At 32.2% G+C, this 25,748-nt stretch overlaps 1 protein-coding gene across 1 annotated transcript in view; it reads right to left on the bottom strand.

Annotated features, from left to right (window-relative positions):
• LOC130448904 (acid sphingomyelinase-like phosphodiesterase 3a) overlaps positions 1–25,748 on the bottom strand; it is a 330,919-nt gene that overhangs the window by 114,175 nt on the left and 190,996 nt on the right. The window contains exon 3 of the mRNA XM_056786494.1: positions 8,197–8,362. Within this exon, the coding sequence (XP_056642472.1) occupies positions 8,197–8,362 (166 nt within the window). The remainder of the gene's footprint in view (positions 1–8,196; positions 8,363–25,748) is intronic.

Below are 25,748 nucleotides of genomic sequence, written 5' to 3'. Positions count from 1 at the left end.
AATACATCAATATCCATTTTTAGAATAGGTTAGTTCTTAGAACGGAGAAAGTAGCCTATTTGATTTGTTGTTAAAAACATGCAAAATAAAATTAAGCATTTTACCTGGCAATTTCTTCGTCCTGTCTGGATTCAGTTGAAATTTCCACAAAAATTAGGGAATAGTACAAGGATTATTCTATGTATCTTGCCACCGTTAGCTAAAACTTTAGGGGTGGTTTTCACATTCTGCCTGCAGAAGTCAGTAAAAAAAGTAATTCTGAGAAAAAAATGTTCTCTACATTTTCTTCGTAAGACTGGTATTTTTTGAGTTATTTGCGGTTGAAAATAACAGTTTGTCGAAGAAAAAATCTTTCAAGAATATAGTACCATAATTTTTTGTTTATCAATTATATCATGAAAGGAGTTGGTGTTTAAGGGCTGAAATTAATTAGTTAATGGTTGAAAAACATAAATATTATCCTAAAACATCATGCGATCTTTATTGTCGTCCTACAAATGTTCTTTCAACTTTCTAATGCATTAACTTTTATTTCATTCAATTTTGATAAAAAGGGGATATTGAAATGTATATGCGATATATTGATTTGATACTAGTTATAATTATTTATGTTTTATTGGCGTATCAATTAATTATTTTTTTGAAGGAATAGTCAAAATATATTTATATCCTCATATTATTCATTCATCGAATTTTGTTTAAATTTATTTCTGTTATTCGAATGCCGCGTTAACTTATTAGACATCAAGAAAATGGTAACTGTATAATAAATTATTGATAGAACAAAAAGCTGCCAATTGAATCACAAAAGAAAGGATTCTTATTGAATTAGAAGAGCAAAATTACTTTGTTATTTTAAAACCATCGTTTTCTTCTGAATTAGTTTATTAATACTACTTCAATCGGACATTGACCTCGTCTTATTTATATGAATACACATTTCTAAAAGCCACAGTTTATCACGGAAATTGATTAAACATATAAGCATCGTAGAAAAGCGAAATTAACTCATATTTTCATGAAACAAAAATTGTATTGATATGGTTTGCATTGATAAAAAAATAGCTCTTCCCTGATAATTGTAGTTGTGATTATTTACTGCGGAAAGGAGAATTATCCAATTTATAAAACGAATAATCCTCTCAAACAAATTCAATTTTGAACACTGAAAAGCTCTCATCGATATGAGTTTCTCCTATACGCACAATCTGAACAATATTTCCAAAATTTTAATAGATTATCATCCAAATAAAGTATTGTTCGTTGAAGGGATCACATCGAACTATATAGGATACAAACTACTTGAGCTCAAACATCTATATAACTCTTCCCCCAGCTCAATACGCAACGGATCGAAGTAGACCTAACACAATACATCAAACGAAATTATATTGTTTGACATGTATGGTTTCCCTTCAGTGATTCGATACGGTTTGTTTTCTAATTATGTATTTATATGTACATAGATTCAAAAGTTTTCCATCACTTTGTATATTCGAGATCATTTTTTATTTTTTGGAAATGAGATCGTATTGTTAAATTCCAATATCAAAACCACATTTGTTTATTTACTTTCTGTTTACTGTCTAGTGATGAAAATCGAGCAATTCTAAACTTCCAAGAGCATTATTGGAAACATTAAATAAACAATTATTGATTACAAAAAAATAAAACAATCAATATAGTGTTTGTCATCTCTTACATTCATGCAAGCTTTAGAAATTTTACGTATGTTGTTTATCAAATAAATCATTCTTGATATTATTGTCCTTCCTCGTATGAAATTTCGAATTGTGTTGCGGGTCGAGGACTATCTAACAGTTTTTTCGATCCTTTATTTGATGTTCATCTTGTTTATCTTCCTCAACGTTAAAATTATAATGTATCATATATTTTTAGCATTGATAAAGATCAAATAAAGGATATCAATATTGGCATTGGCAACAAAACTCTCACGCAATTTTATTTTGAGTCCTCAACCCACAACATCAACAACAACCCAAAAATCAAATTAATATTTAGTTTTGAAGCTACCTTTCACTAATCTTCTTGTGCAGCAATTACTTGAAACGTATATCTTCACAGTTTAGAGGTAGTGATTCACGACTCTGGTACAATTAAGCTTCATCGGTACTTGGCCATAGTACAATAACTATTTTGTGCAACAATGGGACATGGCATTCCGTCCTGTGAATGGAGAATGGGATGTACAAGAACAGGTTGAGATTTATTCAGCTCATTCTGGAGTCAGTAAATTTGACTTGTTTAGTAATGCTAATGAAACAAGAGATGCCGCTAAATCGAGAACTCGAGTTGGCTATCTAAAGGATATGGTTAATCTGTTGTTGGAATCATATGTTATATTGCATTATACCAAGCAAAATTTGTAGGTATGGCATTTTAAAATTTGTAATCACGATTTGCTCAATACAAAAGCGATGCAAAACTTGAAAAACCGAAACGTGCTATTTAAATATGTCATACATGGATTCTGAAAGAAAATATATTGAAAGAAATTTACATATTGAAGAAAAATTCTTAGAAATGTATTACATCAACCGAAAATCCAATGAACAGAAAATATTTCATTGAATCATTCAGTAAAATTTTTAGATTCATAGCAAATCATACAACCCAGATTTCACAGCTTAGTAATAGGTGCTGATGATCACCAGCCGTGCTAAACTCCGGTGAGATATTAATTATTTGTGCAAAAAAAGTTCAGTTTCTTCTAAGAAGTACTCTTTTCATTTATTTATTGTGGCCAAGGTAAGCTAAAAAATACATCCACTTCTAGTGAGTGTTAGAGAAGAAATTGTGTCGCAAGTTTGCAAATTCTCTCACAAACAACAAGCAAATTATAGAAAAAAAGTTGATAAAAATAGCAACAGAAAGAAGTGCTGAATGAGGTAGCGAGATAGTAACCCTTATTGATTAAGTAATTGATCATGATTTGAATATTGTCGCTCGAATGCGAGGATTGTGAAATTTCGTGCCTTGTCAAAATATTTGCTATCTTCTGCGTGAGAGAAACTTTCACGAATTTCATTTTGAAATAAGAATTTTATACATATTTTAGTATTGTATGAAAGTAATGTTATCCAAACATCCAGCTTTAATTTGGTTTATTACTTTCGGTACATACGAATAGTGAATAGTTAACTGAAAAGTTAATATTCTTGATTTAGTCTTTCATTCGGAAAAAAAACATAGCAAACACGTGGTCGAAGACATCACGCGTAGAATTAAAACTAGCGGCCCACGAAGGAAGCGCCCAAAGATGAAAACTTAGATTCTCAATCAATCATTTCCTGGGCTATATCTCCCAAAGAAATCTATATTAATGAATAGAATGGCTGAACAACTTTTTTTTATAACTATACCGTATACTATTGATCGTGAAGCGATTATGTGTATTCATTTAATCTATTTTTAACTTTATTCTGATGACACCATTTTAGACATTAGAAATATTTGAAAATTATTTCCATGAATTTTTCAAATCAACTGGCGAGATAGGGAACACAAATAATTTATTTTTTCATTTACAGATATTCAATTTAATAAGAAAGAAATAATAATGTGTACTTCGAAATATGAACAGAAGTTTGAATCTCGTCATAACGAAAATTGCAGAGGAAAAAATAACCGATTGATGAATATTTTCGGATATTACTTATGGTCTCATTTTTCCGCTTGACAATAAATTCAGAGAGCCAGCAGCATTTCGCTGCTTTCACAGTTATAAAAACCCAATAAAATCTGAAAATTTCTGAATTAAAGAGAAAAAGTCTACAGAAAACAGGATTTGCTTGTGGAAAAAAATTCTCAAACTCACATACATACACATGTAATCAACGTTTTTTTCCCGATTTGTACAAAAACCGTCGCAAAATATATATTTTCATTTATCTGCATTGATATTTGAGGCGAGAAGATACGATTCATTTCGAAATAAGGTTAGGATCAAATGATAATATGAAAATTGTAACAAGCTTGTATGAAAATATGATGTATCGTGTGAGAGAACTAAGAACGGCAGTTAGCCATATATCAGGAACGGATTATGTAACAAATTCAGGGAGAAAATTTATAACAAAAGTGGCTTTAAAAAAAACACGTGGAAATTAACATTTTCTAAAATCATAATGAGTGGCACTTTATGTGGAAAAATAAAATTCTTAAACAAATTTTGTGCAAATTTTGTTTCACAAGATTCACTCTAACTCTTCAAATGAGAGGTGTGGCAACCTTATTATGGACAAATACCTCTAATTCCAGCTCTACTAAGCCCATTAGTTGGCCGGTTGTCCCTATTTAAGCTACTCTTACACTAAGCAATTTCAATTCTTTCAAATGCATGGAACAATTTATTTTTGGATACATTTTTCAACAATTTCACATTATTGATATTTATGCCAAGATATGACTGGCAGCGTGATCGGCAATACTCGATTTTTTGGTCCATCTATAATGTAAATGAGCTAGATGTTCTTTTAACCGGACAGTAACAGATCTCCTAGTCTGCCCAATATTCCTCCCGTCAAAATCACCACAGCTAATTTTATATATACCTCTCTTTTCCAAATTGAGCATTTTATCCTTAGGATTACCCAACAATTATTGTTTTGTATTATTAGGATTAAAAACCGGTTTAAAACTCACTCTCTCATATATTTCTTTCTATTCATGTTATATAACAGGATTGAAAGGTATCAAAAGAATTTTTTCTTTTTTTCACTTTGAGTTTGGAGAAAAGTGATTTCACATAGAGATTTCTTAAGCCTATGACGGTTACTCAAACTAGTTTCAATTATTCAATTATCATAATCGTTAAGTACAGCTACATTCTCAGTAGAGCTCCTTTCTTCATTGTATCTCTCGATGGTAATGTGAAACCATTTTTTTACAAACACAAAGTTTGCTCTGGTACCTCTCAATCCTGTTTATACAAATAGATTGGAAGGAATATTCAACAGATTTGGTTCCAAATTGGTGCATAAATCCACAGAGGTTTTCTCGTGGGAATTAATTTTCGCGGGAGAAGGTTCATTGGTGGAAAAATTCAGTACAAAACAGGCTAGTCAAGTTTTAGTTTACCTTTAGTCTCTGACATTGTAATCATGAGTGTTGGTGTAGTGGTAGTAGCAGAGTATGACCTGATGATTTTCACTATTTTGTCAATAGAATTAAATATTTGTTGACGAAAAACTGTCTACTCAGTCATTACTTTACAATTCTCATATCAAAGGCAACTCAACATAAGGGTTTAATTAGGATTAATATTTCTTTGTAACAGAAATCAAACAATATCAAAACGTGATATTTCACAAAAAAGATGTATTTTTAATTCATAACATAGATATAAGTCAATAATTATGACACAACTCCTTGTTCAAACATGGTTAGCACGGATATTGATAATGATTGATAATATCGAAGCTGAACCACTATAAGAATTAAAAATATATGAACAGGGACTCCTAGCATAGTGCTCGTCATTCCATATTAATATTGATAAGTAGTATCAATGATTTGATATTATTGACAAAAATGAATGCTTACAAGCTTACAAACGAATGATAGAGAACAGTCATATGATATGTGAAAAGGAAAATTGAAAATTATATTCAAGTATAATTTGTATAACCTACATTATTTGTAATAATAGAAGTTGAATCTTTATTCTATCACTGGTACCTCTCAAAAAAACCGAGGTATATAATAATGAAGTGGTCATCAATCTTTATATATTATCAGTCATAATCACATAATTTTCTTGATTTCTGAGCAACTATACAGTCGTCCTACTTGGGCACTTGTCCGCTCAAGACTCGTTTCCGGCAGATCAATATGTCTTATTTTGGTACATCATACTTCCATTCGACTATGTTCACGATCATTCCAGTTAAGCCCTTCTATAAGCTTCCAGTGCAACGTTGAAGAACCTCTCTCTGCATTAGGCGACAATATCCTCTCCTCTCCTCCGCAGACGGATTTTTCTCCAATTCCCCAAGTACAATTTCTCTTTCAATAACATCAACCAAAAGATCAATTATACTGCTCCAAGACAATCGCACGTCCACTTCCTTCAATATTGAACACAACTTCATCTCAAAACAGACCTTCACAACTTCTTAATACACCACCCTGGTTGAAAACATCAACTTAATTACTACACAGATGCTTCATGGACTGAATCTGTAGTTGGATGTCATCAAAAAATCATATCGGATACCACAGAATCACCTCGTCTTGTTGAGTTTATTTTGGTTATATATATATATATATATATATATATATATATATATATATATATATATATATATATATATATATATATATATATATTTGATGTGAAACCAGAGCATACGGATTATAAAAAACTAGAAAAACAAATATGTCGAATATGAGAGGAATGAAGATGGAACAAAAAAGAGCAAAATACAAGGAAAATAGAGGTAGAAGAAGAAAAACAAGATATGGCAATGGAGAAGCTGTAAGCGAAGAATTTGTTATAACAATTGAAGTCTAATATGTGGGAATAAAATAGTGAAAAAGGGGAGGGTATAAAAGTATACTGTTGGCTATTGAAGTGAATGAAACAAAATAAGAAAAAGTGGTCTGGTGGTCTGGTGTAGAGTTGAAAAAAAAGAAAGGGTGGTCGGGGAAGTACTTATGGAAAAATTTTCAGATAGATTAAAAGGCACAAGAAGTGAAAAATTCAGAGACAAAAGAATGGAAATGATATCATTAGATGGGGAAGTATGGTACATCATATTTGCACAAAGGATAATTGAGTATGCAAAGAAAGAAGAGTCATGGTAATGTGAATGTGTTTATGAAGAAGATATATTCACAATACTTAGAAACTGTAGTAAAGCACTGAAGAAAAGAGCAATGGTAGAAAAAAATGTACGAAAAAACAACGAGGAATCGAGGGACTTAAACAAGGAAGTATATTAAGCTCAACACTTTTCTTAATAGTGAAAGATGAGATAATGGAAAGGACAAAGAGCCAGGAAAAATATAGGAGACCTGGAATCAACATATATATATATATATATATATATATATATATATATATATATATATATATATATATATATATATATATATTAGGATATTATTTTATATTATTAGCAACATAGGGAGAAGATCTACTACATCTCGAAACATTACATATAAAAATGAATAAAATTAATTTGAAATCCAATGAGTCTACGAGCATGTTAATCGCAAGAGTAGATAATTCACATAATAACAAATACAGGAAAAACAAATTAAGCATTTGGAAATTTATAGTTATCTGGGTGCGTAAAAATGTTGAATTAATTGATGAAATGAAAGAATCATTTTTTAGGGAAAAAAGAAGTGACAAAAAACATAGAAATAAATATTTTGAAAAAGGTAACGAGGCCTTCCATGCTGTATAGCTGTGAGACATGAGCATTATATCAAACTTAAATGCAATGCAATGCAAATGAGATTACTCAAAAAAAATAGGCAATAAAACGAAAGAGAAAGAAAGACAAATGAGACATATAGCAAAAAAATGAAGGTAAACACAACTAGAGATAAAATATATTAAGTATAATTGAAATAATTTAGACACTTATGTTGTGTGCCCGAAAACAGAATACCAAAAAAAAATGTTCGAATCTGAAATAGCCATCGATAAGTATATATGGGAACCAGAAGGAACATAGAGTAAAAGCTCCCAAAAAAAAGTTTATTCTGATCACAAATATTAAGATACGACGCCATTAATTTGAAAGTGAAATGGAAGATAAATCAAATCACGCAAATTAAACAACTTAGAGTGATTTAGTTCTCGGACGAAGAACTTCTAATTCACAAAATATGTTACTTCTAGTCAACAATCGAATTAATGGTATTATATTCCGTAAGTCCCTTGCCAAAACTGTTTTAACATTATTGGAACATACATTGTAACTCTTGCTTATGACCATAGCTGTTAAATGCACTAAAAAACGAATGAAAAATCATCTCATCATAAACTCACTATATTATTAAATAATTTTGAGAAATCAAAAGTTCTCTAAATGTGCCCAGTTATGGATTCTAGGAAACATATTTGTTCAATTCTAATTCAAAATCCTAGCATGCGATATTAGCTCTATGAATTAATATAAATGGAATTGAAATCAGTGAAAAATAATGATAATTACTCACCCTGTCCAGAGGACAAATTCGACATTATCATAGTGACGTGTCATCATAAGCTGAGCAGCGGATTCAATAAGCTCCCACGTAGAATCGCAGCTATAGTCACCAAAACGTCCCATTTGTCTTCGCGCTCCTTTACCTTTGCCACCTTCATAGTCTGATCGCCAGCATCCTATAACAAATATTTTAATATTATGGAATCATTATTTCACTTTATAACTTCAGTTTGCTACGATAAACATGAGTCGAACTCCAAAGTCATAAGTTCAACAAAATAAATTGTCAAAGTCGCATGTTACTTTATACGTTATAATTATACACAAGCTTCTTAACCCTATACTAACAAACGTCGAGTCGAAAAGCTATCAAATTCTTCGAAGAACTTGGAAGTTGGAGAAGTTTTCCTAACTTCAAGGATTTCGAGGACTTCCATTCAGGAGTCTCCTTTTGCAAAGGTGTTCATATAAATTTGCCTACAGTTTGATAATTTCCTCATCTCTGCGAATATCAGTGAAATCCAATGGAAATTTTAAAAAATAAGTGATAACTATTCCACATCGATAAATAATCTATCTAGTGGCGTTGTTCTGATTCACGCCACAAATTATGTAACATATGAAACTTTTCTGTTTGTTTACAGGGACATTATTTTAGAAACCATGATGAGATGAATATTACAAAAACTCAATAAATTTTTTCTACACAAAACTGCGAATATGATCAAATTTTGGGAAATTATCTCCAAATATGGGAGTTGCTACTCAAGTTTTGAGACAGATATAAACAAATATTCATAATTGGATATTGAAAATGGATTTATTGTTTTTAAAAATATTCTCCATTAAGATCAATACACTTTTGCATGCGGTTGAATCAATCGTCGAAGCATTTTTTGAATTCCAATTGGGGTACTTCCAAAACAGTAATTGGCTTCTCCAAGTTTTTGTTTGAAGTGATGTATGAGAGCTCACATTGTCGTGGTGGAGGATGATAAGTCTTCTGCGATACAGTTTTACTATTCACAATTGACCTATTTACGTGCTCTAATGAAATGGTGGCGAAATATCCAGTTATTCAAAAATACCGTTCTCTTCGAAGTGTTTCGTGTTCGAACAAATTTGTTGGATTTGGATCGTCTTGAAAGACTCATACAGACGTTGTCTTTCAAGTTCTTTAAGACGTTTTTTGAAGCACCACGATTGAATTTTCTCAGCATTTCTTTATACCAATCGACATGAGCTTTGCAATAAAAAATGTACACTAGTGGAACTAATACCCAAGTATGATTAATCTCATGTCAAATGACGATCTTGCAATATCAGTTTACGCACAGAATCGATGTTTTCTGGTACAACAGCCGATTTTTGAAGACCTTCATGAAATTAATAATGCAGCGATGTGCGACCACAATTGAACTCGGATAGCCAGCTAAGCATTATGGCTCGAGGAGGTCCCTTATCATCAAAAGTCGAATCGAGTTTTTTGACACACTCCTGTTGGCTTAATCCACGCCGAAATTTATAGAAAATCATGGCTCAAAAATGTGCCATTAATTTACATTTTTTGAGCAAGATAAATGTTTCAATTATCTGTAAACAACTCAAATAGCACTCGTACAACAAGATCTGAGTACGTTCACCATTAAAAATGTTATAATTTATGATACCATCAGTCTCATCAGTGTTAAAATATCTCAAACTTCTAGTATCAACTCTTGTTTAATCGATTATTTTATTGTTGTTATTGTTGAGCAGATTGTCTTTTCTACTGCTGGAATATACCTTTCTCGATCTAGACAATTTGTTTGGTCTTGGGCATCTTGGATTCAGTTGGTAGATATCCTTCTCAAATCATCCGGCTATTGCTTAGGCGTTCGTTCCCTGTTCCTTCATCTTTCATCCTTAAGATGCCATTCTATTATCTTCTTCCATCTATTTCTTAACAATCCTGTGACATGGCCAGCTCAGTCCCCTTTTAAATGTGTAACTCTCCCAATTGCATCCGTAACTTTTGTCTCTCCTGAAGGCATGTAATTTGAGAGACTTCTTACTAGTTGACTTTCTATTTTGTCAAATTGGCTACAGTGAAAATATTATTCAAATTATTGTGTGGCTCAACTTTCTTCATATCAATCTCAATACGTCTTCCGAATTTGAAATTGACAAAAATCAATTACTTGTTTCAATATTCGCTGCCTAACATCTTATATTCGTATATAAGACACACAATGGTGATGTTTTTTCTGCCCTTTGCAGTGTTGAAGAATATGACGTTATATTGTATTGTATTGAATTCACCGTAAATATCGTTTTAATTCTTGGAAAATTCCACTTGGCTTGAAGTTGCTTTCTTGCAGTGCCAAGTAAACACGACAAATATTTAGTAAAACTTTCTTGTGGCCATCCAATCGGTTTTCATGTAAAATCTCAATGAACTTCCTCATAACTTCAGTTGTTAAAGCTACAGAACTGGATTTTGTTTCTGGAAGCGCTTGTAGCTCTCTTTTTTTGGTAGAATGTGGTATCTGTAGTGAATGTAAATATAATAAATCTTCTCAACACAGCTAACTTCTTAAATTAAGCAGTGTCGCTAGTATACTATACGAGGATATATTGAAAAATTCTTGGCCTATTATAGAACCAAACAAAATTTCAATGTTAAAATTTTCTATTACTCAACATATTCTCCTCTTGATTGGATAAATTTATTACAGTGAACCTGCAGTGTCTCTAGACCTTTGAAAACAATGTTTCTTCTTGCTCTGCCAACCAGACCTCGACAGCTTTCCTTATCTCCTCGTTGGAAAGAAATTTACGACCTTCTAAACTTTTTTTCAGTTGAGGAAAGGGATGATGGTCGGACGGAGCCAAATCTGGTGGATAAGGGGGGTTTTCTATCAATTCAAACCCTAAATCACCAATTTTTTGCATGGCAACATGAGATTTGTGTGCAGAGGCGTTGTCCTGCAAAAATAAATTACTTATGGATAACTTTCCGCGTCTTTTATCTTTAATTGTTTCCCGTTGAGTAGTAAGTAATATCGAATAGCAGTCTCCAGTTATTTTTCTACCCTTATCTAAAAAATCAATCATGATTACTCCCTGGCAATCGCAAAAAACTGAAGCAAGAACTCTTTCAGCAGATTTTTGGACACGAAACTTCTTAGGTCATGGAGAATCAGAGTGTCGCCATTCCATCGATTGTTACTTTGTTTTTGGAATAGTAGAAATTAACCCAAGTCTTATCCATAGTAACAATTCGGTTTAAGAAATCTACATCGTTTTCAAATCAGCAAATATCGAACGCGATGTTTCTACCCTTGCACGCTTTTTTCTCATGTTCAAATTGACGTGAACTATATGATGAACGCGTTCGTATGAAATACTCAGTGATTCAGATATCCATTTTAGAGCAATTCGACGAAAAACTGTTTTCGCAAATTCTTCAAGTATCAAGAGGCAGACGTCGATGTATACACATCCAAGAAAGGGAATTGTCCTAGTCAACATACCTACAATCTCTGCAAATGGATCTGAAAATCGATGGAGAGCTCAGACCAAGGTCTAGTCGGTAATGGAGTAGCACGAATATGGTCCAATTTTTGGCTTGTGTCATATATAGGCAGGAAAAGAACAATTTTATTTTTGTTATGATGATGGCGGACAGGACGTGCCTAAATAATTTAAGGACGGCATTAGGATTATATTATTTTGTAAGTAGCAGATATTTGTTGGTGTGCCTTGAAAGAGTTGTCCATGTTATCGCTCTAGTCTAGGAGTGGTTTCTCATGCGACACAAAAACCCTAAGTAGTTACTCATGGTCCGTAATCCCTCTTAAATCTCCTGTCAGTAGGTAGACGGTATCCATCAAGCCCAGCACACCGCGAGCATTTATTTTTCAGCTTGTGATTATCCTTTATGCGCCTTTGTGAGTCACCACCTTCCATACATATCATTTCCAGACGCATTGTTTGTAGGTTGAGCCAAAATGGTGTCTAGCCCATCCGTGGCCCAATTAAGGTTGAGATATTTGTTTGTCAAATTCTGTTTGAGAATTGTTTTCAATTGAATTCAATATCTCGAAAACTTTTATCACCAATATCTCTTCACAAGTTTTACCCAAAATAACCTCATAAAAAAGATATTTTTCAAAATTCTTCCCTTTAAATACGTCCTATAAAGTAAAATTGAACATAAATATATAATATACGAGTATATTAAGTAATATAAAGCATCAAATCAGGTTATTCTCAGCTTATGGAAATTATATTGCTTATTTTGATTGATTGTTAGGAAAAAAAATTATCCCTTTGAGTGCGAGTTTTAAGTTTGGTAAAGATTTCAGGTGTTCATAAATGTAATGAAAATCTAGAAATTCATACATTTTCTAAAAGTCTTCTCACTTTTTTGCGTTACTGTATTATGAAAAGTGTCAATACAGCTGCAAAAGAATTGTTTGTAAGATCAGGTTGTGAGAAAATAGGGGGTTTTGTCACATCACTGATGATATATTTGGTGTGGAAGCAATAAAATTCATTGTTATTAGTTCCATATGACTAATAATCAGCCTGAACCAACTTCTAATTTACTGTTTTCACTAAACCTAACCTAACCACATAAAATGTGAACAGGGTGAGTTGGTTTTATGTTTATCACAAAACAAGCTAAGCCTTACACCTGAAAAGGTATAAAGCTGAACTATAGAAGAAGCTACATAATTGCTCTTCAGAATTCGAAAATCAAAGCACTCAACCTCTTAATAAAATGATAAACTAATTGAAAATATAACTGAACTTCGACTGCGGAAGAAGAAGCAAAATATTTTATCTTGATTTTGAAACATCATGAAATATCACTTCAGTTTTATAGTCACTTCAAAGTTTTAAAAGAAATTAATGTGATGTCGACTTTCCACTCCATTCGAAAAAGTTTTATGGAATATCATAAACGATTTTAAGACGTCCTCTTTAGGTGAAGTGCCTACCAAAGGCACAACTTGAGGTAAATTCTAGAAAATTTGTGGCGATATCATTCCTTATAGTCGCTGGTAGGTTTTTTCAATATTTTTCTCAGCTTTACGTCTCATATTTGGTGTTTATAATATTATTTTATTCAATGATCTTCTATAATTTATTTATAAGCTTTGAAGCAAATTTTATGTCTACTTTTTTTCCCAAAATTAAGTGAAAAATACGAATTTTCATTTTAAAGAGAGATTATAGGAGAATTCAGAACTGTGAAAACAGAAGTAACACTGTTCCACAATATGTAATCAACGAAATTAATAAGATATTTAAAACCAAACGTGGCATGCCGATTATAATGTTACATTATAATGCTACAGAAAATATTAACAGAGTAGATATCATTATACAAGACACCACATTCCAATCGATAATCACAATATTCTCATCTAGATTGTAAGTCTAAGCATCAACTGCGCACTGCTAATACATATACTGATTGTTATAAGCCAAAAATGTGATTTTTGAAATAAGAACATAGGTATATTATATTGTTACGAACTCGTCTACTGACGTAGATCGTGAAGCCGGTTCTGTTATATTATATTAATAGACTTTAAAATTTGGTGGACACGCCGAGTAGAACTTTCCAAGAAATAAAGCGCCAAAATTTTGTTTTTATAACTCATTCACAGTAAGTTATAGCCGTTTTATAGAATCAACTTGCTAACATTCTTGAACCGAGTGAGCGAGAAATTGCATTTGTATAAATATGCGATTATTATCAGCCACTAATCGAGTAAATAATCTGGTCATCTCGAACACATCGAGAGGAAAGTAAATGGTGACTCAGAATAAACTAATATGCTAAGGATTAGATAAGTGTTCATTAATAAGTCTTAGTGTATAGTTTAGAAAATGATAAAAAGTTAGTTTCTATATAAATTTAGTAGGTTAATAAAATGATAAAGGAAAACATTACATTGATGTTAGTTAGCGACGTAAAAATGGTTAAGGAACTAGATCAACTAAAGATGATGAAGAAACACAAATATAATTGGAGATGGGTGTAGAAAGTTCACGCATGAAGTAATCATAGGTGATATCAAAGAACGCGTGATTATGGAAATGGAGATTATGAATCTACAAAGTGTCCAATAAGAATTTAAAAACATAACCATTGAAATATGCTATTCCTTCATTCATCTAAGAGCAGCATGGTGTTGGTAGCTGTACAGGGAGATACTGCACGAAACGGAACCTTGATAGTAGCGGTGCGACAAGGGTTCATGGAAGGAGACACACCGCGTATGATGGAGCTATAGAACTACGACGGAGTGGTTGGCAAAGGAGTACTAATCGAGAAACAATTAATAACATCGGCCAAGAATATCACCCCCAATATTCAGAGATCAGGAGAACGATTCTTACCTAAAAATGATTCGGAATTGGAAAAAAAGAAAGTCGGCGACATACCAGACAAAAAATGTCAAGATTTACACAGGCACCTCAAGGCATAATGGGCTCAGTGAAATTTGTTTGGAAGAGGGCATTGCTTGAATAAGTGAGAAATACATTAGAATACCTAATTCGAATTACTTATATTTTTCGACGCTTTAAATGGATGGTTTTCTTTATGAGCCCTTCAAGCGATATGAACACGTTTATATAAAACTCGATTGTACCTTCAATTCCTTATTATGATACATTCTAATCATTTTCTTCTATATAAGGCAGAGGGAAATAGAATATTACATTTCCGCTTCTTTCAAACTTAATACCCTTCATTTTATAATACGAATAGAATCTTTAACTATAAAATTTCCTTTCTTATGAAAAATGTCCAGTCTCAAAGTTATTTTGTGATATTTATCATATAATTAATACCTTTCCATTTTACCATTTATTTCTAAGCAGCAACAGTAATTTTCCTCTCAATTTTTCTCAGTTAGGTTATTTTTGCTACATATCTTTTTTTTTCGTATTTTGTTTCACCAGTCGATAAAAGAAAAAAGTCTCATAGAAAATAAGGAACAGCTACTAATTTAGAGATAATATATGTTCTTAACATATCATTAAAAACTTGAGCGGAATCTTGGAACTCATACAACGTACAATATTAATTTACATTCTGTAATAATCACAATCAGAACAATTATGCGCTACGTATGTTTCAGTATTACTGTTCATAAAAATCATCAATAATATCCAGAACCTTCTTTTCAAATACCACCTATCGATCTATTTGAATTGTTCTCAGAAGTCCTTTTATTTCGTCAGGCTTTGGTCAACCATTGTTATGGGCATTTTTTTCGTACTTTTCCATTGTGCTTTCTTTATAAATAAAAATCCTTCGTACTTGAAAAGGAAATGACGATATAACTAACTTTTGTAGAAAAAATCAGGTTCAAAATTGTTATTAATATCGAAGACATATTTTCGAAATATAACGGTAATTACAATGGATAAAACGTAATTCTCAATTACTAACTAACAATTTCACAGTAACTTATGATGAAATATGAAATTCCAAGTTTCTAATTGAAGTCACTTTCTTTTGAACAAATTAAAAGTACTTCACTTCAATCAGATATAAACCGAGAAATAAAATTCGGTTTTATGGCTTCGCGTATCTCTGTAGAACGGCATAAAATTCTTCTCTATTGAAAATATTATTAAATTTTATTTGCTTTTTATTTCTATGAGCCAATATGCTTTCCGAGAAGTTTAATATTGGACGATATTGTTAAGGGATTTCGAAATTTTCATAATTTCTTTACGTAATTAGTTTTTGTACTTCATGTTTCGTTACAGTAGAAGTAATATGTGGTTGCTGGTAAATTCTCATCAAATTTCATACCATATAACTAAATACATACAAAACTACGATAATTGGATTTTTATAACTCAAAATTTTACGAGGGTACTAGAAGGGTACTACTCTCTAAACTAAAATTAGTAACATGCGACTTGTGGCTCTTCTTTAAAAAGTGAATGAAGGCCACTCTGTAAAACTGCATTTTTAAATACCACCTTAAGTATGAAGCTTTGATATCTATCATTGATTGAATATTGGTACGTACGATTCACCGCCGAAGTAATAATTTGATGATAAAAACCGTTCACAAATCCTACGGATTTCGCTAGTGTAGCTAATTTAAGCGATGATGGATCACATAGTGATAAGGCCAGTTCTTTATGACCCTGTTCTTCAGTTATGTTAGAAAAAGAGTGAGACGAGTGATGATGGATTGGCAAAAATAGATTTGATTTAGATGATAATATCCATGGAAAAGAATTGTTATTCGTTGATTGGTACTTACCCTTAACGATTCTCACAAAACAAGGCGAGTAAGAAACGAGCAGAAAACGTAAAAATGTTAAATAATGGCATAGTATTATCTATAGAACAGGTGATTCGTCACTTATACTATTTAATTATATACCAGTCCACCAGATGAACCATGTATGTATCCACCAACAATGGCAAAATAACAAACGTTGTTCAAGACAGTTGAGTACGCAGATTTCTTACTCATTAAAGGCTATGTGGAAGCAATTGAGCTTGAAGATTACCCCATAGTTACAGCAAACTGGTACAATATAAAAAGATCATCTTCAATTCTGAGTCAAATAATATTTTTAGATAAAAAAATTATCCATTCATCCACCATATTCGTCTGATGTTGCTGTGTGTGATTGCCTAGCATTCTCCAACTTAAAGAAATATTGTGATAAATTTTTTTCAACGAAGAATGAGTTAAAGAAACACATCAATTTCTTTGAAGTATTCCGACTTGTTTCAATAGTTTGAGTAATAGTAGCTTCGGGTATAAAAGTGCTGTGGTATAGGTGGACATTACTTTAAACTTAAATGGAATCATTATCCTACAACATTTGCAGTAAAGAGTCATCTAAATATTGAAATGGAGAAATGGACTATGATTGATTAGGGTTCTAAAATAGGGAAATTTATTACTTTGGAAATATTAGTAGAAATATCTTGCGATATCCATAATTGGACGGAAAAATTATCACTCCTGTAATGTATATGAATTTTCACTTATACACGAATTTGATACGGCATATAGGCAAATGTTTCCAACACAAGCACACTCTTATATAAATCTGAAACCTAGTAGACAACAAATAAACATATATCAGGACTGCTACTTAAATATTGAGATAGGTGAAGAAGAAAGAAGAAAAATTATAATTGGATATAGCTTTATTGTTTTTCAAAATATTCTCCATTCAGATCAACGTACTTTTGAATGCGTTGGAACCAATTGTCTAAGTATTGTTTTCGTTCCAATTGAGGTGCCAAACAAACACATGTGTTGTGTACGTATTAACCGCTTCTTCAGGTGTAGAAAAGCGCAATTTATTTTGACCCATGAATTCACTGCTCAAAACGTTTTTGTTGGAATTGATTAGTCTTTTGCGATTGGTTTCCCTGATTATTTCCGAGCACTTCTGGCAAACAAATGTTGGTGTACCATTATTAATTGACTGTTTGACATTGCTGTAATGAAACAATAATTGTTCCTATCAACTAATACATCTAAATGAAGGAATATGTGGAAAGTATGCATTCTCGGATATTCATTATTCTCGTCATATGTTCGGATAATTTTTTCATTGCATATACCATTATTTCTTTCAGAAGTTCTTGGACAAGATTTATGTAGTACGATTTTTAAAAAAAATGTGAATAGAGAAAAACTGTGGTAATTGTAAATATATTCTCTCTCTATTGTGTATATTTATTCAGAAAAAACAGACAACTATTTGCTTCGAAGTGCTTCATACCCGGATAACTTTGGGTATTTAGAGTCCCATACAGTCAATTGTTGTTTAGTTGTTGGTTTGTATACATAGATCCATGAATCGTCACCTGTCTCAATTTTATAAAAGTCATTTGGACCAACACGATTGAATTCTTCCAGCAGTTCTATGTACCAATCAACACAAGCTATTTTTCGAGCGATTGTCACATTATGTGGTATTAAAAGTAAAAAAAATTTTGACAGCCAAATATTCATGCAATATGGAGTTTATGCGGAAAGAACTTATGCCCAATAATGCCTCAGTCTCATGGTATGTCTCATGACGATCGTGCATTTTGATTTTACTCATAGCATCAATGTGTTTTGGCACAACAGCCGACCTTCACGGAATTGATACTGTAGCGATGTGCGACCACGATTGAATTAGGAAAACCAGCAAAACTCGGTGGCTCGAGATGGTTCTTCATCACCAAAATGCTAATCGAGTTATCGGCACAATGCTGTAGATTTAATCTATGTCGAAATTTGTAGAAAATGTTCGCGATTTTTTTCCATATTTTGACCAAGATGAATGTGTAAAGTATCTGGAAATAACTTAAAAAGCAATCGTATGACACGTTTTCAATACGTTAACCATTTAAAATGTTAAACTTTGTGACAATGACAGTTTTAACATATTCACACCTTAAGTAGAAACACCAGTATATTTCATTTATTTACAAAAATAGGACTATCGTCAAGCATATTAAAGTTGTCAAGTTGTTAAAGAACCATTACACATTTATGACAGGAATATCTCTACAGTTCGTTGATAACACTTTAATAAACAGTTGAAGATAATTAATGAAATGATAATCAATGGATGAAAATAGCAGAGAGATTCCAGTAAAACTGGAAAAAGAAGAGCACAACCTCCACAAATGAATTCCAGTGCAAAAAAAGAAAACTCGTGATAAATATTCATTCTGGCAAAGACATTGGATTTATAGAGAAAAATGTGCTAAGAACTGTATGTCCAGGTTTATAATAACATTCATTATGATGTTGATCTTCTTGACCACATTGATAGAGAGTACTTCACATGAGCTGGCTTTCGCAGAGTGAAATACTCGAGAGAACTGAACTTGTTTTTGCAGAAACTCGCCAAAGAAGTTTGAAGAACTTTTTCTGAAAGGTAAGGCATTAGTGCCAACTACTTACTCTAAGGGGAAAACGATTAAAGAGAAGTGTAATACACTAAATTTGAAAAAATGCTAACTCGCTTTGTTATTGATCGAGAACTGCACATAAATTTCATTAAAAATAGAAATAACTGGCTAAATTTAATTCTCTCGACTATGTTATCTATATGATATAACGGGTGCCTTTATTCTTGGAACTGAGGAGAAACAATAAAGGCTAGGATCTCACACAATAGATTGAGTTGATTGATAATTCCCAATACAACTACTGTACTCTAAATGCATAATTGCACTCAAGCGTTCCCTGTCGAAAAAAAAAGAGTTTACAAATGGAAGGAAAGTTAACGTTTATCTAGAACAATTTAATACCTACAAAAAATAAAATCTATGATTTTCATGTATACAGTACAAACACAGTTCAATAATTATCGTGAGGAGTACCACCCAAAATAATTCAGAAATATCAAAATGATGAATGATTAGTAAAACAGACAGTTGACAATTGTTGAACTTCAATTATCAAATATTTTTCCAAAAGTTCCAGAGAAATATTCAACTCCCACGCAGTTTCACGATAATTTTCATATCCTACATACTTTTTTCTTCACTTTCTAGAGTATTTTCTCCAGAATGTCGTTTTCTAGCAACTTTATTTGAAATATTCAAACTTTTCAGCTATAGACCCTTTTTTTTAGAATATTTACTTCCTAGATAGTTTTTGCAAAAATAGTTGATTTTTAAAACTTTTTTATTTCCAAATTCACACTTTTTAGTTGATTTTTTCAAAATACTAGCCTCCCAGATATTTTCGGAACACTGTCCTGTGAATACTTTATTCCTAGACGCTTCTATTGAGAATTCTCGCACTCTTGGTAATTATTCCAGGAAATACCCACTCTCTAGGTACCTGTTTCAGAAATTTCATTCTTATGGACATTTTTCGTGACTTTCTAGACAGTTTTTTCTCAGAATCAATTTTTTAATATTATTTCAAGAAACCTAGCTTCCTAACAGTTTCAGCATCCTCAGCTCCAAGATACTTGTTTTAAGAATCGTTACTTTCTAGATAATTTTTTTTCAGACTCCTCGCTTTCCAGATACTTTTTTCCTTCTTGTTCAGATACTTTTTCTTTTCTCCAGATTCTTGTTTTCCAGAAAATATTTTTGGAATAGTCTGTTTGTAGACACCTAATTGTCACCTTTTATACAATTTTCTCAAAAATCCTCGTTTCCTAGACTGATCTCTCTGAAAACATACTTGTTATCCAAACAATATATAGACAATTGTCGATAATCTTGCCACTTAACTTTCTCGACAATTCTAATTTCCTAAACTGTTTTCTTCAGAATACTGGCGTTTTAGCCACTATTTCTAGATCGTCCGATTCCTTGTTACTTTTTCTTGATATTTTTTTGTGATAATCATAATTTTCCATCAAATGTTTTAAATATTATCGCGTTTGAAATACCAATCCGCCTTCTTTTCTACTTTCATTATGTCTCTCATCCAATCGATGTTATTAATATCAATAAGAAAGAAACTATTCATCACATCGCGATTGGAGACATAAGGAAAACCAAAATATTGGAAATTACTTATTAATTTAAACAATAACTCTGCAAGGTTCTCGTGAGTTTCGGTTTATTGTGTTACCATTTTATAACCTTCATTATTCTATAAAAGATATTTATGGGTGATGATATATATCAATGCTAGTTTACTGACTGACCATTTGGTTTTTAGTTATATTCACCTATCTATGAGTTCCCAATGTAATATAATGTGCAATGAATCTCATTTAATAAAATATGCGCTTATTATGGAGTCCACACATTGAAATGCCAACAAACTCGTTGTAGTAAGGTGTCCCGATGGAAATGGAGAATGCAAAAGCACGCAACGACCGGAAAATGGAGATGTATTAGTTAACAAACACAAGTGAAAACTAAAGACCAGAGTGGACTCGTTATCTACAGAACACTGCATAATTTTCAAGCCTCTACAGTGACATTGAATTAGGCATTAACGTTTCAAGTATAATTAGTTTTTAACGGAAGGTGGAGTTAGAAGAATAGATTAATGTCATTTGTCCGATTACAATAGATTTTTCATTGAAATATAATCTATTGAAACAATTTTTGTAAATATGTGATTACTAAAAATAGTTACATTAATTTTTTCATGTGTTCTATTGTTGAAATAAGATATAAAAAGGATTGCTTTCTTCAAAAGTATTTGATTTTACTTATAAAATTGATATAGGGTGTTAAAATTTCGAAATTATTTAGGGAAATTTGATTGCTTCGACTGTCTGTTGGCAATTTTAGGCTACGGTTAGCTTACATTTAAGACTTTGTGTTCATTTCTCTCCATAACTTTCTGTGGACTACTTCTATTTTCAAAATCAGTTTTCTTTTCTCAGAACGTCAGTATGGCAGAAGAAATTCCTCTTTATTCTCATCCGTAACAATAATTTTTGGAGTGGAATTCAACTACACTCAATATTGACATCTGAACTTGAAAAAATTCATATAATAATCTCCGGTTTATTCCTATTATAAGTATGGCTTAAAAGAACTTCATTAAGCAACGCCATAATGCACGGATATAACTCTATCAAAAACGACCTTCTTCGTAAGCGATTCAGATGGAAGGAACCGCTTTACTGACTCTTACAACCTTCTTCGATGAAAAACTGCCAACTTAACACTACAACCAACGCGATAAGCATTTTGCTTGACGTATGACCTCACTCGTATAAAAAGTTGCGTATGAATAGGACTCAAAATATATCTAATGAATTTTCGACTTTATTCGAAGTTGTATCTAAAACGCAAACGGAGTATAACAAATGTTCTTACGAAATGCATTGTGGAGGTTCAATTTTGAACTTTTTCGAGCATCATTGGTCTCAGAAGTAACACGTTATTCTCTAAGGTATAGGTTATTACTGCTTTAGCTGGATAATCTAGTGATTAGTTTCATACTTAATGATCGAGGGGTGTAAAATCACAAAATTATCATTTAATAAATCAATGGTTGTAGATTAATTAAGGCATTAAGGATTTCTTGTGTATTCCTTTCCTTTATCAATAAGTGACATTTTTGTTTATTAGCAAACACCTCATTCCAAAAAGGGGTCCCATCGCTAAACAAATCTTCCGATCAGTCTTCAATTGTTCCGAAGACCCGTAGGTGATAAACTGTCACTTATTACTATTTTATGACTCTAATTTCCTCAATATATTGAATTCAATGAATCACTGAAGTCCTTTCAACATATGTGAGACCAAATACTGTATAACTAGTAACGAAATCTAGTTTTACACCAAAAATATCATCTGCAACAACATTAGTATGATAATATCTTGTAAACCCAAAATACAATATGTCCCCGGTTAAGTGGAACGACTATTGTAAGATTTAGAAAATTTTTGATTGTTTTTTGAGAGGTAGCCACCTGACAAAAAATCAATTCCTAATATAATTTGAATTTTGTGAAAATCCACATTAAAGTGCCTTTCATGTTGCCAGAAGGTGACGAAGCAAGGCGATCACAGTTCTGTTTGTCTTTAGGGGAGCTAATTTTATAATAACAAATTCGAATAAACTGATAACTATTCTGATTCTATTTTGAACATAGTTCACTTGATTACAAAAAACTCAATGAGTATCATTACATTTACTTTGCATAAGAAACTCGGAATAAAAGTCAAAACTCATAAGATAAATGTCTAGTTGCATGCTTAATCAAAAATTCTTCTAAGAGAGAGAAAGAGAGAGAGAGAGAGAGAGAGAGAAATGCTTTATTGTAGTAAATTGTTACAATATGTTGACAAACGCTTCTAAACATCAAAAAACAAACATAGAAATAACTGCATAAAGATACAAATGAAATAAAGTTTCAATATACAGGGGAGAACCACAATGAATAATAAAATCATAAGTGATAGTAATAGGTAATAATTAGTATATAAGTACATAGTAAACCAGTATGCAACATGGAATTAAATATTATCAGAATATTCGTATTTAGAGTAGAAGGCACTTTCCAGTAAATATGCCCTCAAATTATTGCGGAATGCGGTAAAAGATGATATCGATTTTATTTCAATTGGCAAATGAATGTCCATTTTTTTGCTTTGTAAACTATTGATCCCTTAACTAATGCTGATGCTGGAGTAGGTAAGTGAAGGTCGTGCTCTGTGTTCCTAAGTAAATAGCCAAGCAACGACTTTTCTGAATTTCCTTACGAATTAGGCAAACAAATCCAAAGGTCAATAAGGAAGAAAGAGTAAAAATTTTCAATCTTTTAAAAAAGTCCCTGCAGTGAGCCCTGCTATTTAGACCCAGTAAATAACTAACAGCTCCTTTTTGTAGTTTGAAGTTGAAATTGAGTCGCACCACACGTACCCCTAAGATAAGGGCATATCGGCGACTCAATAAGGACATGATAAACTGTTAAGGAGATGCATATGTTCAGTTCATTGTGAACCTATCTCAGTTCAAGACAGAAGGAACTTAATTTTTTAGATAAAGCGGCAATATGTAAATCCCATTTCAAGGAATTGTCCACATCAAGCCCTAATAATTTGTCAGATTCAACGACGTCAATGGTGGTGTTATTCAATAAAAAAGGCAATGTTTTTTCATATGATGAAACTTTAGTTTTAGAAACGAGACAGAGAAGATTGGAATCGAATCATGATTTGAAGTTAATAGGTCACTAGATATGGTCCTATGAAGTGCCGTGCTCCAAGAGAACTAGCGTCGTCTGCAAATAGACACATGTTACCACTGATGTCTAGATAGGCGATGTCGTTTGTTAGCAGAAGAAACAAAAAAAGGGACCTAGTACTTAGCCTTAGGGTAATCCACATTCTATTGGCTTGCAAGAAGAGATCGTTGTATCAACTATTACAAGCTGACTTATGTTGGTAAGGTATGACTTAAACCAACCGCAATTTGTTAATTAAAATATTATGATCATCACAATCAGAAGCCTCAGAAAAATCGCAAAAAGTTGTGCCAGTGGAGGGATGGCTGCTAAGGCTAGAGCGTGACGCCATTGGTATCGCCACCACAACAATTACATTAATTGGTTTCCGGAAATAGACCAAATTTTAAACATTTTCTGACTCACATTCAGCAATACTATAATTGTTTTCAAATGACATCATTTGGTTCAACAAAAATTTTCCAAGAAAATTTTATGCCAACTTTCAGTGTGAAAAATATCAGTTAATAGGTTCTTTATTGCCAACACCAAATGTGTGTGTGTGTGTGTGTGTGTGTGTGTGTGTGTGTGTGTGTGTGTGTGTGTTTGTGTGTGTGTCTCACAACTTCTGAACGACTTGACCGATTTTCTCGTGGTTAACGCTATTCGAAAGGTCTTGACAAAATTAAAAATTAGATTTTGAATACAATTTTGACCGTTTCGGACTGGTAGATTTTGAAAAATGAAAAAAAAAAAATTTTTATATATGGTTTTTGGTTAACTTGAACGGCTTCACCGATAGATTCCAGAGCAAATTCGAATTCAATACTCATCGTTAAGGCGTCTGTCGGGTTAGTTCATTATATTAATTGCATGAGCAGTATTTTCTCAAAAAATACACTTATGTCGTTGAATAAAAATTAAGATTCGTTAATTTTCTTGTATCAAAGTCATACTATATCACACGTATGAAGTTATGTAGATCAGTGGATGAAAGATGTGGATTGGAGAAAAAAAATCAATTCTGGAATTTCGAGAGTAGAAAGATTAGCTCTTGCATTTGAAAGAGATTCTACTGGTCTTAAGGAAGATACGTGTGAAGAACGTCTAAAACACATTCATATGTGAGTTTCTCAACAATATTTGGAAGTTACACCTACAGATAAAATTGAAATCTACCTTGAATGAAAATGATTTTTGCTTGTAAACTATTTAGTAATAAAATGAATGCAGACTGTTGTGGTAATCTTATGACTAACGAGATGTGGAAAATTAGTGAAAAGTTCTAGTTTACACAAGAAATAATAATTTTTCATTAGCAGAGTGCAACTTTCCACTGTTCAGAAAAATAAAAGAATAACGAACAGTTACAACATTCTCACTAATCGCCAGATCGACCTCCCGCTTCCTTCTGATACTTGGAACATGATATCCGTCGATCGATAGTTAATAGCAGCTGTGGAAACAAATTTTCTGTGCTAGATGCTGGATAATGTTTATAATTCTCTTGATTACAAAATGCTGAATTCATTTGATAGCCATTTACGACCGGACAAATTTTCAAAGTCCGTCCTCACGGAAAATCGCGTATGCCACGATTGAAGTGTGGAATGTCCAGCGACAAAATTGGATATGAGTTAACAATGATTAATTACATGAGAATACATGGCAAATAAGGTTCAATCACTGCTTAGAGGTCAACTGTGTCAACTTGAACACGGGCGGCTGTTTATGTAAAATGATATTTTTGTGGTAGTACCAGCACTGAAAATATAATTTCATAAACTGATTAAGTTTTTTATGCCAGATAAACATTTGTTGGGATAAAATTGTGATGCACTTCGAACCATGGATATTCTTTCATAGAATTGTTTACGTTGACTGAAAAGAAATCGATGAGTATTA

Source organism: Diorhabda sublineata, chromosome 9, assembly GCF_026230105.1.
Source record: "Diorhabda sublineata isolate icDioSubl1.1 chromosome 9, icDioSubl1.1, whole genome shotgun sequence".
NCBI classification, from domain to species: domain Eukaryota; kingdom Metazoa; phylum Arthropoda; class Insecta; order Coleoptera; family Chrysomelidae; genus Diorhabda; species Diorhabda sublineata.
The sequence above is the reverse complement of the archived record's forward strand: the minus strand, read 5'-3'. Positions and strand labels throughout refer to the sequence as shown.